At 44.1% G+C, this 15170-nt stretch overlaps 1 protein-coding gene across 2 annotated transcripts in view; it reads left to right on the top strand.

Moving 5' to 3' along the window:
- PPP1R18 (protein phosphatase 1 regulatory subunit 18) overlaps positions 1-10499 on the top strand; it is a 64502-nt gene extending 54003 nt beyond the window's left edge. The window contains exons 2-4 of one of the 2 annotated variants that reach the window (XR_003941519.1): positions 7912-8092; positions 9148-10064; positions 10132-10499. Coding sequence is in view for 1 of the 2 variants with exons in the window: in XM_030197385.1 (XP_030053245.1) it covers positions 7912-8092; positions 9148-9167 (201 nt within the window). In the remaining variant the exon portion in view is untranslated. Of the gene's footprint in view, positions 1-7911; positions 8093-9147 lie in introns of both variants that reach the window. The other variant, XM_030197385.1, reaches the window with a different exon arrangement.
- Positions 10500-15170: the final 4671 nt, after the last annotated feature.

Raw genomic sequence — 15170 nt, 5'->3', positions numbered from 1 at the left:
TAGCCTCTTGTAACCTCCGATCGGTGGGTTTTCCAAATAGTCCAGTTAGGATACTCACTCAATTTGATCTCCAAACCTCCAAATTGCCCACCGGGAGCTCAGTCCTTCAGCTTCTAGCACAGGCATGTACTTGCAGAGGAACTCTCCACCCTTCTCAGCACCAATGTGGTCGAGCCCGTTCCACCAGGGCAGGAAGGGCTGGGATTCTATTCCAGGTACTTCCTTGTGCAAAAGAAAACGTGGAATGCATCCCATCTTAGACCTAAGGGCCCTGAACAAATACAGTGGGGGAAATAAGTATTTGATCCCTTGCTGATTTTGTAAGTTTGCCCACTGACAAAGACATGAGCAGCCCATAATTGAAGGGTAGGTTATTGGTAACAGTGAGAGATAGCACATCACAAATTAAATCCGGAAAATCACATTGTGGAAAGTATATGAATTTATTTGCATTCTGCAGAGGGAAATAAGTATTTGATCCCCCACCAACCAGTAAGAGATCTGGCCCCTACAGACCAGGTAGATGCTCCAAATCAACTCGTTACCTGCATGACAGACAGCTGTCGGCAATGGTCACCTGTATGAAAGACACCTGTCCACAGACTCAGTGAATCAGTCAGACTCTAACCTCTACAAAATGGCCAAGAGCAAGGAGCTGTCTAAGGATGTCAGGGACAAGATCATACACCTGCACAAGGCTGGAATGGGCTACAAAACCATCAGTAAGACGCTGGGCGAGAAGGAGACAACTGTTGGTGCCATAGTAAGAAAATGGAAGAAGTACAAAATGACTGTCAATCGACAAAGATCTGGGGCTCCACGCAAAATCTCACCTCGTGGGGTATCCTTGATCATGAGGAAGGTTAGAAATCAGCCTACAACTACAAGGGGGGAACTTGTCAATGATCTCAAGGCAGCTGGGACCACTGTCACCACGAAAACCATTGGTAACACATTACGACATAACGGATTGCAATCCTGCAGTGCCCGCAAGGTCCCCCTGCTCCGGAAGGCACATGTGACGGCCCGTCTGAAGTTTGCCAGTGAACACCTGGATGATGCCAAGAGTGATTGGGAGAAGGTGCTGTGGTCAGATGAGACAAAAATTGAGCTCTTTGGCATGAACTCAACTCGCCGTGTTTGGAGGAAGAGAAATGCTGCCTATGACCCAAAGACCACCGTCCCCACTGTCAAGCATGGAGGTGGAAATGTTATGTTTTGGGGGTGTTTCTCTGCTAAGGGCACAGGACTACTTCACCGCATCAATGGGAGAATGGATGGGGCCATGTACCGTACAATTCTGAGTGACAACCTCCTTCCCTCCGCCAGGGCCTTAAAAATGGGTCGTGGCTGGGTCTTCCAGCACGACAATGACCCAAAACATACAGCCAAGGCAACAAAGGAGTGGCTCAGGAAGAAGCACATTAGGGTCATGGAGTGGCCTAGCCAGTCACCAGACCTTAATCCCATTGAAAACTTATGGAGGGAGCTGAAGATGCGAGTTGCCAAGCGACAGCCCAGAACTCTTAATGATTTAGAGATGATCTGCAAAGAGGAGTGGACCAAAATTCCTCCTGACATGTGTGCAAACCTCATCATCAACTACAGAAGACGTCTGACCGCTGTGCTTGCCAACAAGGGTTTTGCCACCAAGTATTAGGTCTTGTTTGCCAGAGGGATTAAATACTTATTTCCCTCTGCAGAATGCAAATAAATTCATATACTTTCCACAATGTGATTTTCCGGATTTAATTTGTGATGTGCTATCTCTCACTGTTACCAATAACCTACCCTTCAATTATGGGCTGCTCATGTCTTTGTCAGTGGGCAAACTTACAAAATCAGCAAGGGATCAAATACTTATTTCCCCCACTGTACCTGGTCTGAGAAAAGTTCAGGATGGTTTCCCTGGGCACCCTTCTCCCCATGATTCAGCAAAATGATTGGCTATCTGGAACTCTCTAAAGGCTTTCAGAGATCGACTGACCAATCAAATTATTCAAATTCAGACAGACAATCAGGTTGCCATGTACTACATCAACAAGTAGGGGGGCACCGGATCTCGCCCCCTGTGTTGGGAAGCCGTCCAGATGTGGCTTTGGGCTCGCCATCACAGCATGTTTCTCCAAGCCACATATCTGGCAGGCGTAAACAACAGTCTGGCCGACAGATTGAGCAGGATCATGCAACCTCACGAGTGGTCACTCAACTCGGGCATAGTACACAAGATCTTCCAAGCATGGGGCACCCCCTTGGTGGATCTTTTTGCCATTCAGATCAATCACAAAGTCCCTCAGTTCTGTTCCAGGCTTCAGGCCCACGGCAGACTAGCGTCAGATGCCTTTCTCCTTCATTGGGGGAAGGGCCTTCTGTTTGCATATCCTCCCATACCTCTGGTGGGGAACACTTTACTGAAACTCAGGCAAGACCGCGGGACCATGATTCTGATTGCTCCTTTTTGGCCGCGTCAGATTTGGTTCCCTCTTCTTCTGGAATTGTCCTTAGAAGAACCGTGGAGATTGAAGTGTTTTCCAACCCTCATCACTCAGAACGAGGGGGCGCGTCTGCATCCCAACCTCCAGTCTCTGGCTCTCACGGCCTGGATGTTGAGAGTATAGACTTCGCCTCCATGGGTCTCTCTGAGGGTGTCTCCCAAGTCTTGCTTGCTTCCAGAAAAGATTCCACAAAGAGGTGTTACTCTTTTAAATGGAGGAGGTTTGCCGTCTGGTGTGACAGCAAGGCCCTAGATCCTCGCTCTTGTCCTACACAGACCCTGCTTGACTACCTTCTACACCTGTCAGAGTCTGGTCTCAAGACCAACTCCGTAAGAGTTCACCTTATCGTGTAGAGGGTAAGCCTATCTCTGGACAGCCTTTAGTTGTTCGATTCATGAGAAGTTTGCTTTTGTCAAAGCCCCCTGTCAAACCTCCACCAGTGTCATGGGATCTCAACGTCGTCCTCACCCAGCTGATGAAACCTCCTTTTGAGCCTCTGAATTCCTGCCATCTGAAGTATTTGACCTGAAGGTCATTTTCTTGGTGGCTGTTACTTCAGCTTGCAGAGTCAGTGAGCTTCAGGCCTTTAATAGTGGATGCACCTTATACTAAGTTTCACCACAACAGCACTCACCCTAAGTTCCTGCTGAAAGTGGTGTCGGAATTCCATCTGAACCAGTCAATGGTCTTGCCAACATTCTTTCCTCGACCTCATGTCCATCCTGGCAAAAGCAGCTTGCACATCTTGGATTGTAAGAGAGCATTGGCCTACTACATGGAGCGGACCAGGCCCCACAGACAGTCCGCCCAACCTTTTGTTTCTTTTGATCCCAACAGGATGGGGGTCACCATTACCATTTCTAATTGGCTGGCAGATGCATTTCCTTCACTTATGTCCAGGCTGGGCTAGCCCTAGAGGGTCATGTCACGGCTCCAGTGGCGTAGCCAGACTGCCAATTTTGGGTGGGCCTGAACCCAAAGTGGGTGGGCACAAAATTTTCTCTCTACCCACCCCCCCACCCCCCCCCCCCCCCCCCCCACCCCAGCAAAATGTAGTCACACTCAAATGCATTTTTCACACAGGGTAAAGTGCTGCTTTTCAGTGCATCAGATTTCAGACAATTTATTTAATAGCCTAATCCTTTTCAGTGAGCTTTCAGAGGCCAAAACCTCCTGCCTCAGGTCAGTATAATGCTGTTACGGTATCCTCTCCTGACCTAAGGAAGGAAGTATTGGTCTCTGAAACTTTATTAACACCATATTACTTTATCCTAAATTAAAAATAAAATTATTTTCTTTAACTTTGTTGTATGGCCATTTACTTTTTCTCATTGTGTTGCTCCCAGTCTCTAGATTCTGCTTTCCTTCGTTTTCGCTTGACTCTTCTGCCAGGGTTTCCTGGCCATTTGTCATTTTTCTCTCCTTTTTCTTTGCTTTCTTCAATATTTTTCTGCCTCTCTCTGTGTCCAGATTTAATTCATTCTTACTATCCATTCTTTAATTTCCTTCATCTACTTATGGCTTTTCATCTTTTTCTCACCCTTGTTCTCCCCATGCCCCTTCCTTTTATTCTCCAATCTTTCACTACTCCCCCTTTCCATGCAGCAGCTCTCCTTTCTCTCCCCATCCTTCCACCCATCTACCCTCTCTCCTGATCCTTCCATCTAATGTCTCTCTCCTTCCTTCTAACCAGTGTCTATCTCTCTACCCTTTTCTGTTCAGTGTCCCTTCTCTCTCCACATCCTTCCACTCTCCCCTTTTTCTCTGCATCCTTTCATCCATCTCCCCTCTTTCTCTGCCATCCTCCCATCTGTTTTCCCTCTTTCTCTCCCCATCCTCCGTTTTCCCTCTTTCTCTGCCATCCTCCCATCTGTTTTCTCTCTTTCTCTCCCCATCCTTCCGTTTTCCCTCTTTCTCTGCCATCCTCCCATGTTTTCCCTCTTTCTCTCCCCATCCTTCTGTTTTCCCTCTTTCTCTGCCATCTTCCCATCTGTTTTCCCTCTTTCTCTCCCCATCCTTCCGTTTTCCCTCTTTCTCTGCCATCCTCCCATCTGTTTTCCCTCCTTCTCTGCCACCTCCCATCTGTTTTCCCTCTTTCTCTCCCTATCCTTCCGTTTTCCCTCTTTCTCTGCCATCCTTCCATCTGTTTTCCCTTTCTCTCCCCATCCTTCCATCTGTTTTCCCTCTTTCTCTCCCCATCCATCCATTTTCCCTCTTTCTCTGCCATCTTCCCATCTGTTTCCCTCTTTCTCTCCCCATCCTTCCGTTTTCCCTCTTTCTCTCCCCATCCTTCCAGTGTCTCCCCTCTCTCTCCCCATCCTTCCAATAGTCTCCCCTCTTTCTTTCTGCATCCTTCCATCCAGTGTCACCTCTTTCTCCCTACCCTTCCATCCAGCGTCTTCCCTCTTTCTCTCCCCATCCTCCGTTTTCCCTCTTTCTCTGCCATCCTGCCATCTGTTTTCCCTCTCTCTCCACATCCTTCCATTTTCCCTCTTTCTCTGCCATCCTCCCATCTGTTTTCTCTCTTTCTCTCCCCATCCTTCCATTTTCCCTCTTTCTCTGCCATCCTCCCATCTGTTTTCTCTCTTTCTCTGCCATCCTCCCATCTGTTTTCCCTCTTTCTCTCCCCATCCTTCCATTTTCCCTCTCTCCCCATCCTTCCATTTTCCTTCTTTCTCCCCATCCTGCCATCTGTTTTCCCTCTTTCTCTCCCCATCCTTCCATTTTCCCTCTTTCTCTGCCATCCTCCCATCTGTTTTCCCTCTTTCTCTCCCCATCCTTCCATTTTCCCTCTTTCTCCCCATCCTGCCATCTGTTTTCCCTCTTTCTCTCCCCATCCTGCCATCTGTTTTCCCTCTTTCTCCCCATCCTGCCATCCATTTTCCCTCTCCCATTCAGGCCCACCAGCCCCAGCTCCCATTGCCGGCCACTGCTGCTTTTCCTGATGAGCAGCAGGGCCGGCGCTACAAAAAGAAGAAGCGCTCAGCTGACTGAGCTGAGCGCCAATGCGTCGCTAACCCGACGAAGAAAAAATGTTTTTAAAAAAACGCGGCACTGCACGCAGCCTCGAAGCATTGGCTGCTGGCTCTGCAGGCTCCTTCCGTCTCTTACGTCACTGCCCCTGCTTCGCTACAGGGGCAGTGATGTAAGAGACGGGAGGAGCCTGCACAGAGCCAGCAGCCAATGCTTCAAGGCTGCCTGCGGTGCCGCATTTTTTTAAAAACATTTTTTCTTGTTCTTAGCGACGCGTTGGCGCTCAGCTCAGTCAGCTGAGCGCTTCTTCTTTTTGTAGCGCCGCGGCAATGGGAGCTGGCGCTGGCACTGGGCGGGCCTGGGCCCACCCAGGCCCACCTGTAGCTACACCCTGCTGACGGCTCATAATGTCAGAGCCATGGGCTGCATTGGTAGCCCACTTGAGGTCAACCTCCATTGAAGAAATTTTCAAAACTGCAATGTGATCTTCAGTCCACACATTAACATCACAGGATACCAGACACCACAGTCGGTTCGAGCAGACAATGTTGCAGAATCTGTTTGGGGTCTAGAATCCAACTCCACCCTCCTAGGCACATTATATTCTGTTCCAGGCTGCACTCTCATTCAGATTGTATATAGTTTCAGGTTAATCTGTGTTATGTCCTTGCTGTTGTGAGGCCCAGTTGACCAATGTTTTTTGGTTTTGGTGAGCCTGTATGCTAGGGATTCCCTACTTGTGAGAATACATAAGCCTGCTTGTCCAAGGACAGCAGGCTTTATATTCTCACAATCCCTCCCACCTCCCCTTGGAGTTGTCTCCTTTGCTATTTTTATTTTATTTTTGCTGTAGTATTAAACTGAGGAGACCGCATCTGTGCAGCAAGCAGGAAGGCACACACATATACACAGTGGAGCGTGTCTCGTGCACCACAAAGCTCTACTTATACTTTTATAAGTCCCGGACTGGGCGACGTGGGTTGGCATCACCCACTTGTGAGAATATAAAGCCTGCTGTCATCTGATAATACCTGCTACAGGTAAGTATCTTTGCTTTATAACCAGCTTTTAAGATTTCGGTCCACATTGAACTGAGGTTATTGCGGAATATAAAATAAACTGTTATTCCTGATCTTTTACCTGTAATGTCTCCCCTCCTCCTTTTCCCTCCAAACCTGATCCTCCCTGGCTCTCCTCGTTTTTATTCCTGAAATTACTTTTTCTCCTGTCACTCTGAAAACTCCCAAAAGACCAAAATAAAGTATGCAAACTCAAAACAAGTCTGGAAAATTTTATTGTGCAAATGTACTGCAGAATTTCTGAAATTTTGTACTGAAATTTGGTGCAGAATGTTTTTTTTAACTCCTGCTGCAGAACGTCCACCTCTAACTGCTGAAGTTAAAAATGGTAGTAAAGTTAATGTGTTCTATAACTTTGCTACCCTTTTTTGCACATTGCTTTTCTGAGTGGACTCTGGTAGTAAAGCTAATCTTTAGTATGGAGGTAAATAATAAGTTTCATGCACTTTTATCTTATCATATTGGCCTTAACAATACATAAGCGACAAAATACAGACGAGTCTGAACAGCGCTGTCTTGGATTCTCTTGTTTCCATAGCTTTCCTGCTAACCCTGCAACTATAGTTGATGGTTTATTTCAAAAATAGATTTAGGCAGTGTAGTGTACACATAAATAATAAACAGTAGGGAAAAGGAACTCAAATATCAGGAAAGTACAAAGTCAAAACATGACTAAATAAAGCACTCATTAAAACCTCTCAAAACAGATAGGGATATAAATTCTATATAGGTCACTAAAAGTTAGCACTCATTTTTTGGGACCTAAGTTAGTATTTCTATAACAACAAATTTGTGCACCAAATCCAATATAGAATAGTAGAGTAAGTCAATAGAAATGACCACTTGTGCCATATCTAAGACAAGTGTAAATGGGCATGCCTCTATACAGCACTTTGCATTTGTAACTGAATGCCCATGTGAATACACACTAGAACACGGTGTCTAGAAAAAACAAGACCCCTTACATAGGTTCAAAATACTTATGACCTTTTGAAAAGACTAGTCCAATCTTTATTAGGAAACTGAAAAGGAGGTTTGACGAAAGAAAGGTTTTAGAGTAGTGGCAGTGAAATGGTGGAATGAGCTACCTGAGGTGCTCAAAAAGGAGATTCCTCCAATATCATTTAGCAAAGGGTTAAAGCAATATTTTTCCTTCTGTTTAAATTGCTTATATTGCTAAAATTGTATTATGATTATTGTTTATTACTAAGTACACCATCTTGACTTGGATTTCCCAAGATGAGTATATATAAATATTTTAAATACATACATATTACATACATACATATATAATCCTAAGAATGAAAGGGGTAAGTGTTCTGCCACTTCACCCAGCAAGCTGTGCTTTTTTCATCCCTTTGCAGTTGAAGATATCCTTCAGTGAAAGCAGCCTGGAGAGCACTTATGAATATCCCTCTGAGAGCTCCCTACTGGAAGAGTATGGTCCACCTGAGGAGGTAGAGACCCCAGCCCAGCTCCAGACAGAGGATGAAGAGGAGGAAGAGGAGACCCTACGTATCATACGCACCAAATCTCTCATTGTGGGTGAGTCTGAGAGTTAAGGAATATTGGAGACAGAGAGCCCATCAACTCTAGGGTACGGGGTGGGCACTGGAACACAGTATCACTTCTAGGGCACTGGGGACAGGATGCCTCAAAATGGAGACAGGGCTACAAAATATTTACCTCTAGGGTACTGAAGAGCTCAGATAGGCAAAGGGATACAGAGTCTGTCACCTTCAGAGGACTGCAGGGCTCCAGAGATGGACACGAGGACACAGAGGCTGTCACCTGTAGGGGACTGAGGACTGAAGGGCTCAGGCGCAGAGCAGTCACCAAACATTTTAGTACATGAAGCAGGCAAATGTATTTGTGACTGTGCTGCCAGTCTGATCCCCAACTTTGGTTCTGTGGCTCTCTCCCCTTTGTTCCCTAGTCATTTTTCCTCTCTCTCCCCCCCCCCCCCCCCCCCACCCCCTACACCGTGGATGATATGATAGTGGTACACTTCCTGGCATTTCATCTACAACCATGTTACATTTGCATTTCAATCACTTTTCATCCCTAAGTGGCTTTGGCTCAGGAAAACACAGTATGATACTTCTAGGGCAGAAAGACATAGGCATGTATGATGAAGTTTTGATGAGAAGATCTACCATGCAATGAAGTAAAATCTAAATTGTCTGAGTCTCTTCTGAATGTTTAATAATTCATGTTATGGCATAGCACCCTACACACAGAAATGGTAAGTTGAAATACTAAACTTGTGTGTTATAGTTCTTAACAAGAGTGACACCTTATGGTCAGTGGTGTGAACTACATCTGTTTTTTTATTAGATGTAGGGAGAAGCATGTTTTCTGCTGCCTTTATCTACAGCACTGTAAGGGATAATTCAAAGGATGACACTGTCCCTGCCCTCCTAATTTTATAGTCTTAAGCTAGAATACAAGGAGCTTAAGTGACCTTATCATATGTGGTATGGTACATCAGTAATGGGGTTAACATGTTTTTGCTGAATTTCTTAGTGCATGCAGCAGCCTGAGGTCTCCATACTGTGCTCTGACAGATTCACCCTAATCTTTTATTTTTCTTTCCACAGATGAGTCCTGCAGGCGATGATTATAAGCCACACTTGCATTCCTCCCTTACCTGCATCGATGCCCGCTAGCCAGTATATAACTGTGCAGTCTGTGATCTATGGATAGTTCATGCAGCATATTCACCTTTCACCCTCCTCAGGGATGCACGCACCTCTTGTCTATGGTGCACAGGGGAGGGAACCGTCCCTCGCTCCCTCCTTCTCGTAAACTGAATGCTGAGCAATCAGTGGACCCCAGCCCTCTCCAACTGGTGCATACTAAAGATGAACCCTACGAGGCCCAAGACCCTCACTGACTGTGCCAAAAGAATAATATTAGAAGCCAAGGCCCTTGGTCTCCATTCTTCTTCCCTTGGACATGAGGGTGGGAAAGTGGGGCTTAGCACTCTTCCTGGCCTCTCAGCCTGTGTTCCCAAAACTGTATGTATGCACACGCTGAGGACTGCTTGGATCTCGGGCGTGATGGCTGATGATCTTCTTACTCTTTCATCTCTCCAACTTTAACTCAGCTACTACCCTCGTCAAACAGTCAATGAAAAATATGGGGTGCACCTTCAAAATATGCTGTATATTTTATTATAGATCTGTTTAGGGATGAGAGTAGGCTCATGCAATCCAGGAAGGCCCAACTCCTCCTTTTAAGGGACAGGAGTGATGGTGCATTTCAGGGGCCTGTTTATGAATAATGATGATTTGGGTTGGTGGAGGACAGTAGATGCATAGAAGGAATTGGAGGCTTGTGTTAATGATCTAATAGTATCCTGATAAGTGCCCTTTATTTTAGGGAGTTTTCTTTTATCTGTGTTGCATCTCATGATCCTTTGTTTAGACAATGCATTGGTATTTCAAAAATAGGAAAAGAAGAAAGTACCACCCTACCAGACTGCAGAGCTGGAAAACAGTAGTTTATACATGATGTCAAGCCACATTGAGCCTACAAATAGGTGGGAAAATGTGGGATACAAATGTAACAAATAAAGTGAGTCCCTTTAGCTAGGAACTGGAAGCCCGATGTAGCCACGTTTCACCTATACAGCCTTCAGTAGGGGTCTAGTGCACCAACAACTATGAAGCAATTACAGGAACTTGATTACATAAAGAGCGCGACATACCAGGGCCCCAAGCAGATGTCCATCCCAGGAATACTGGTGGCAGTAGCTGAAGCATACTGCCAACTTCTTTGCTACTTAGACATCAGACTGCTTCTGCTGGCAGGATTTGGGCCTCCCCATCAGCCACTCTGAGGGGGCATAAGCCCAAAATGAGGGGGCTCAGGCCCCCCTTGTGGCTATGCCACAGTAACATATGGAAAATTGCTAACCAATTGTAGCAACATGATGGTATATAAATGAGAGATGTTTGCATCGTTTGATGTCTTTATTTTTTATTAATTTAGAACAAATGTTTGTTGTAATATTTCTATATGTTTTTTAAAAGATATTAGGGGATTTTCACTGTCAATTTTTATGTAACTAGTTTAATATTCATAGATGCTAGAAACCTGATGCAGCCCAATATAGGCAAAATGTGGCCATGATGAGCATTTGTTTCCTAGCTAAAGGGACCCCCTCTTTGAATGAGCGCCTTTTTCCAGCTGTGGATTCTGGTGGCTTGGTGCTTTCTTCTTTTCCTTGTGGTACCTTAGCACCTGCCTCTTGTACTTACTGTTTTTTTTACAGCAGCCATACCCTGTAGATTCAGTTCTTAAAACATCTTGACCTGTTAAGGTCTGGGTCTGTGGTGTCAGTACACCAAACCTTCCACTGCCTTTATTTTTTCATGGTCCAACTCCTACTAGGTGTAGTAAATCTGAGAGAATTTTGATTAATTATAGAATGATAGGCTATTGCTTTATATATAAAATTAGGATTAATTTTATATATAAAGCAATAGCCACAGGAAAATATGTGGAACCTGAACAAAAAAAAAAAGCTATCAACTGAAAATATGCAATACATCATTGTAAATTTTTAATTTAAAGTATTAGTACCATTTGACTGACTACAAGACTGACGCCACAGTCCTGGCTGCCAAGCTGTTTACGCTGGGTCTCGCATAGGATTATGAACTGTCTCTACACTGGCAGGGCATGCATGCAGCAATCGATTTCACAAAAGCATTGTCCATCTGTCTTCAAAAGAGAGCTGCATCAACTGAATAGGGCAAAAGGTCCCCTTGCACCCTCCCCTCAGCCACTAAATTTGTGCATCCTGTGCTCCTGGATTTAGTCGGTAGCACAGATTTCTGGCACTAATTTACTGAATTTGATCATACCAACAGCTCTCCTACATTTAGCCAGACGTATTTTGTTTCTTGATGTCAGCTGATTTATAGTGAGAACTGCATAAAATCACCTGGTTCTCTTACCCCCTACATTTTTGAAGACAGGCTCCTCCAGGCCTGCTTTCATTTTGAGCCAACCTTGACATTGTTCCAGTGCAGGTTTATCCCTCTGCCTAGATGGAGATACTCCTTACAAAAGCAGCAGGAGCTTCATTTTTCAGTAAACAGTGGGAATAAACCCAGGACCTAATTCTGCCTATCCTTATGCATGGCGTCATCTTGTCATGCTTCCTCCTCAATTTGGCCAAAAGGAGCCCGTGTTCTTTGAGGCAGGAGAAAGAAGTATGACCATAAAGTGGAAAAAAAAACCAAGATGTGTATTTGTAGCCCTCTTTAAAGTGGATCCATTCAAAATCATTTTTTAAAATAACTTGTTGGCAGAGCAGAGAAATATGGAAAAGAGATGCATGGCTCTGGTTTGACTGAGACAACAAGTAGCAAGAGTGTGCTGCACTGAATGCAAATTCCAAGAACAAGCTCCAGGTCCCTTACCCAAGGACTGGTTAATTGTGCTGCTGGTCAGCTGTGCTAGTAGATCCAACCTACCTGCAGGTTTCTTTTGCCTGGATGCTAGAATTGCTCTTTCTATTCTCTGAGGGTGGCAAGCTTGCCAATTCCATTATGTTTTACCAAAGCCAATTGGTTGCATTCTTGATCCATCCAGTCACCAGTGGATAGCCATGTGGTATTTATCAGCTGCCATTTTGTATGTTCAATTTTCTATGTAAACAAAGCAAACTCCACAGGAAAATATGTGGAAAATATCTATTGAAAAACTGAGGACTGTGCAACCATTATACATCTGGTGCTCTTGTTGATCATTAACAGTACACCAGTGTCATGACTTTCTTCAGGACGTGGCAGCACGAGCAGGTTAAATGGTGTGTTTGAAAAGCTTTTCCAGCATCCATGTGCCCTCATAAAGACAGTGTATAATAACAAGAATCAGAAATGAAGGGGAACAGCTGATGGTTTGTTCAAAAGAACATAAGAATAGCCATACTGTTTCAGCAGTGGCCAAACCAGGTCACAAGTCCCTGGCAGAAACCCAAATAGTGGCAACATTCAATGCTACCAGGGCAAGCAGTTGCTTCCCCATGTCTATCTTAATAGTTGACTATGGACTTTTCCAAACCTTTTTTAAACCCAGATACATTAACTGCTGTTACTACATCCTCCGGCAAAGAGTGCCAGAGCTTAACTATTTGTTGAATGAAAAAAAATATTTCCTCCTATTTGTTTTAATAGTATTTCCCTGTAACTTCCTTGAGTGTCCCCTAGTCTTTGTACTTTTGGAATGAGTAAAAAAGCAATTCACTTCTACTAGTTCTACACTACTCAGGATTTTGTTGACCTCAATCATATCTCCCCTCATCTGTCTCTTTTCCAAGCTGAAGAACCCTAACCTCTTTAGCCTTAACTTTTATATAAGAGGAGTTATATCCTCGTCGCTGTTCTTTGAACCTTTTCTAATTCTGCTATCTTTTTTGAGATACAGTGACCAGTTTCTATAATGTCAGAGGTGCCAAATGGCCCCAGATTAGCAGGATGGTTGAGCTGATCCTGACTTCCCTGATGCATCTATAAACAAACAGGCATCAATTTTCAAAGAGCTGCTGAGGACCAGTAATTAATCACCTAGGTTTTTTTGTCTGAATATTATCCTAAATGTAGCCAGGTAAAATTTGATTGGGTAGATTTAGAACTGCAAGTTTTGGATCTAAAACATGCTGCTTAGTATTGAAAAACAGCACTAACTAAATAAATATGAAGCCTATCCCTTTCATACCCCATTGCCAACACTGTGGCTTTCAGAAGGTGATTTTAGCTTGGGGGGGGGGGGGAGGTGGGTAGCAGTTAAAACTATGGCAAATGAACCCTCTGGTCTGTGTTTTTTCTTACAGTAATGTACAGGCCATCCACTAGTACCACTTCAAAGAGATATAACATTGGCACCCCTGCATTTCATTCTCTAGGAAGCCCCTCTTAATTCTCCAAGCGATGAGCTCTTGCCTGTGGACACTGAAATCTTAAATCCTGTCCTGCTAATGGAGACATCATTGTGACACTAGGATCAGCTCAACCTGTCCTCAGAGACTTACACAGGCTTCTTGTGAACATTTCAAATTTCCATTTATTGGATTGCTGCTTTCTTGATCTCAGAAACTGCCAGCTTCCTAAGCCAGTTGTGCCCACATTTGAGAAGAAGAGCAACAAGAGTAAAATCAAGACTCGGAGAACAAAGAAGTTAGATGTTTATAAGAACATAACAAAATGCACTGTTTAATGTTTTTATTTGCACTCCAGATTGGTTGTGTTTGAGTCCTTTAGGTAATATTGTACTGAGTGTGAATGAGAATGTGCTTGAATGAGAGCGCCAGTTTCGCAGCTCCAGGACCATAGCTCTAGTTGTTTACCAGGCAGTACTAACAGGAGAGTCATGGGAATGAACGGTGAACCCCTTGTTTTACTTGTGTGTCTGATTTGTGTTTCCCTTTAATAAAATCTTTTGTTAAAATAATACAAGGGCAACATTGCAAGATGGCCAGATACCTAAAGCACTGCTTCCATGTTTTATAAAGACAAAGCATTTGAATACCATAAATAAAAAGTGATGTGTTTTTGAGTGTGTATCCATGGAGCTAGATTTTTTTCCTTTCCTTTTTATTTCTAATCTGGTAGTATCTTTCTGCTTCTTCAGCCTTCCAGCTCCTTGGAACCAGGGCTGGAAATTGATGCCATAAGCCTGGCAATTTTTCCTCTATTTAATCTTTCTTTAGCCCAGTCATTGTCCTCTGCTGGGGATGCCAGAATCCTACAATCAGGAGTAGAGATGCCAAGTTACCCAACTCCAGGTTAATTTTTTGGGTCAGTCCTCGATTTATGAGCATCACACCATGGTGTATTATGGAACTATCAGCACTGATTTCAATGGGCAGGATCTGGCACTGCACGTCCTACAGTGCTTTGAGATGGAAGTTCAAAACTAGGATTGGATAAAAAGGAATATCTAACCTACTGGACATAAGAACAAGAAAACTCCTCCATGCCCAGCAGCTAATCTTTAAGAACTCGTCCATGCCAGGACTGTGTATCCAAAGACCTGGAGGAGGAATTGGTCTCACAGAAAGAAATAGATTATACATATAGAGGAACAATCATAGGCCTCCAGGCATACTGAACAACATCAATAGACCCAAGCACTCAAAAAATGCTGAAGAATGAAACTAAATGGTCAGAATGTCTCCATTCTTAAATCTGGACAAGCTACTGTGTGTAGACTGGGGTAACTCAGCTTCAAAATCATTAAAGTGACATCTTGCATGTCCTTAACAAAGTTCTGCTCAAATGGTGGTGTAACCCACAGAAGAAAACGCAACCTGAAACTCACAAATGGAGACAGCTGGGTTGATATTCAGCCAGCATGGTTGGTTGTTGTTTGGTTGTTTTTTTAAATGTTGGCTGTGGTGGCTAAAAAAAAAAATCCAAATACTCAGCAATAGTGAATTACAAGTGATAGGCAATAGACATCTTCCAACAATTTTAGCTCCTCAAGATCTATGTACCAGTGCAAGTCATTTGTATAGAGATATTCACCCATCACTTTAATTGCATTCAGGGAGAAGATCCATGATGTTGGGAAGAGCTGTTGTGAGCCATTCACATTGGCATATTTGTAC

The sequence above is a fragment of the Microcaecilia unicolor genome, chromosome 3 (genome assembly GCF_901765095.1).
Source record: "Microcaecilia unicolor chromosome 3, aMicUni1.1, whole genome shotgun sequence".
In the NCBI taxonomy this organism is placed as follows: domain Eukaryota; kingdom Metazoa; phylum Chordata; class Amphibia; order Gymnophiona; family Siphonopidae; genus Microcaecilia; species Microcaecilia unicolor.
This window is presented reverse-complemented; position numbering and strand designations above follow the sequence as displayed.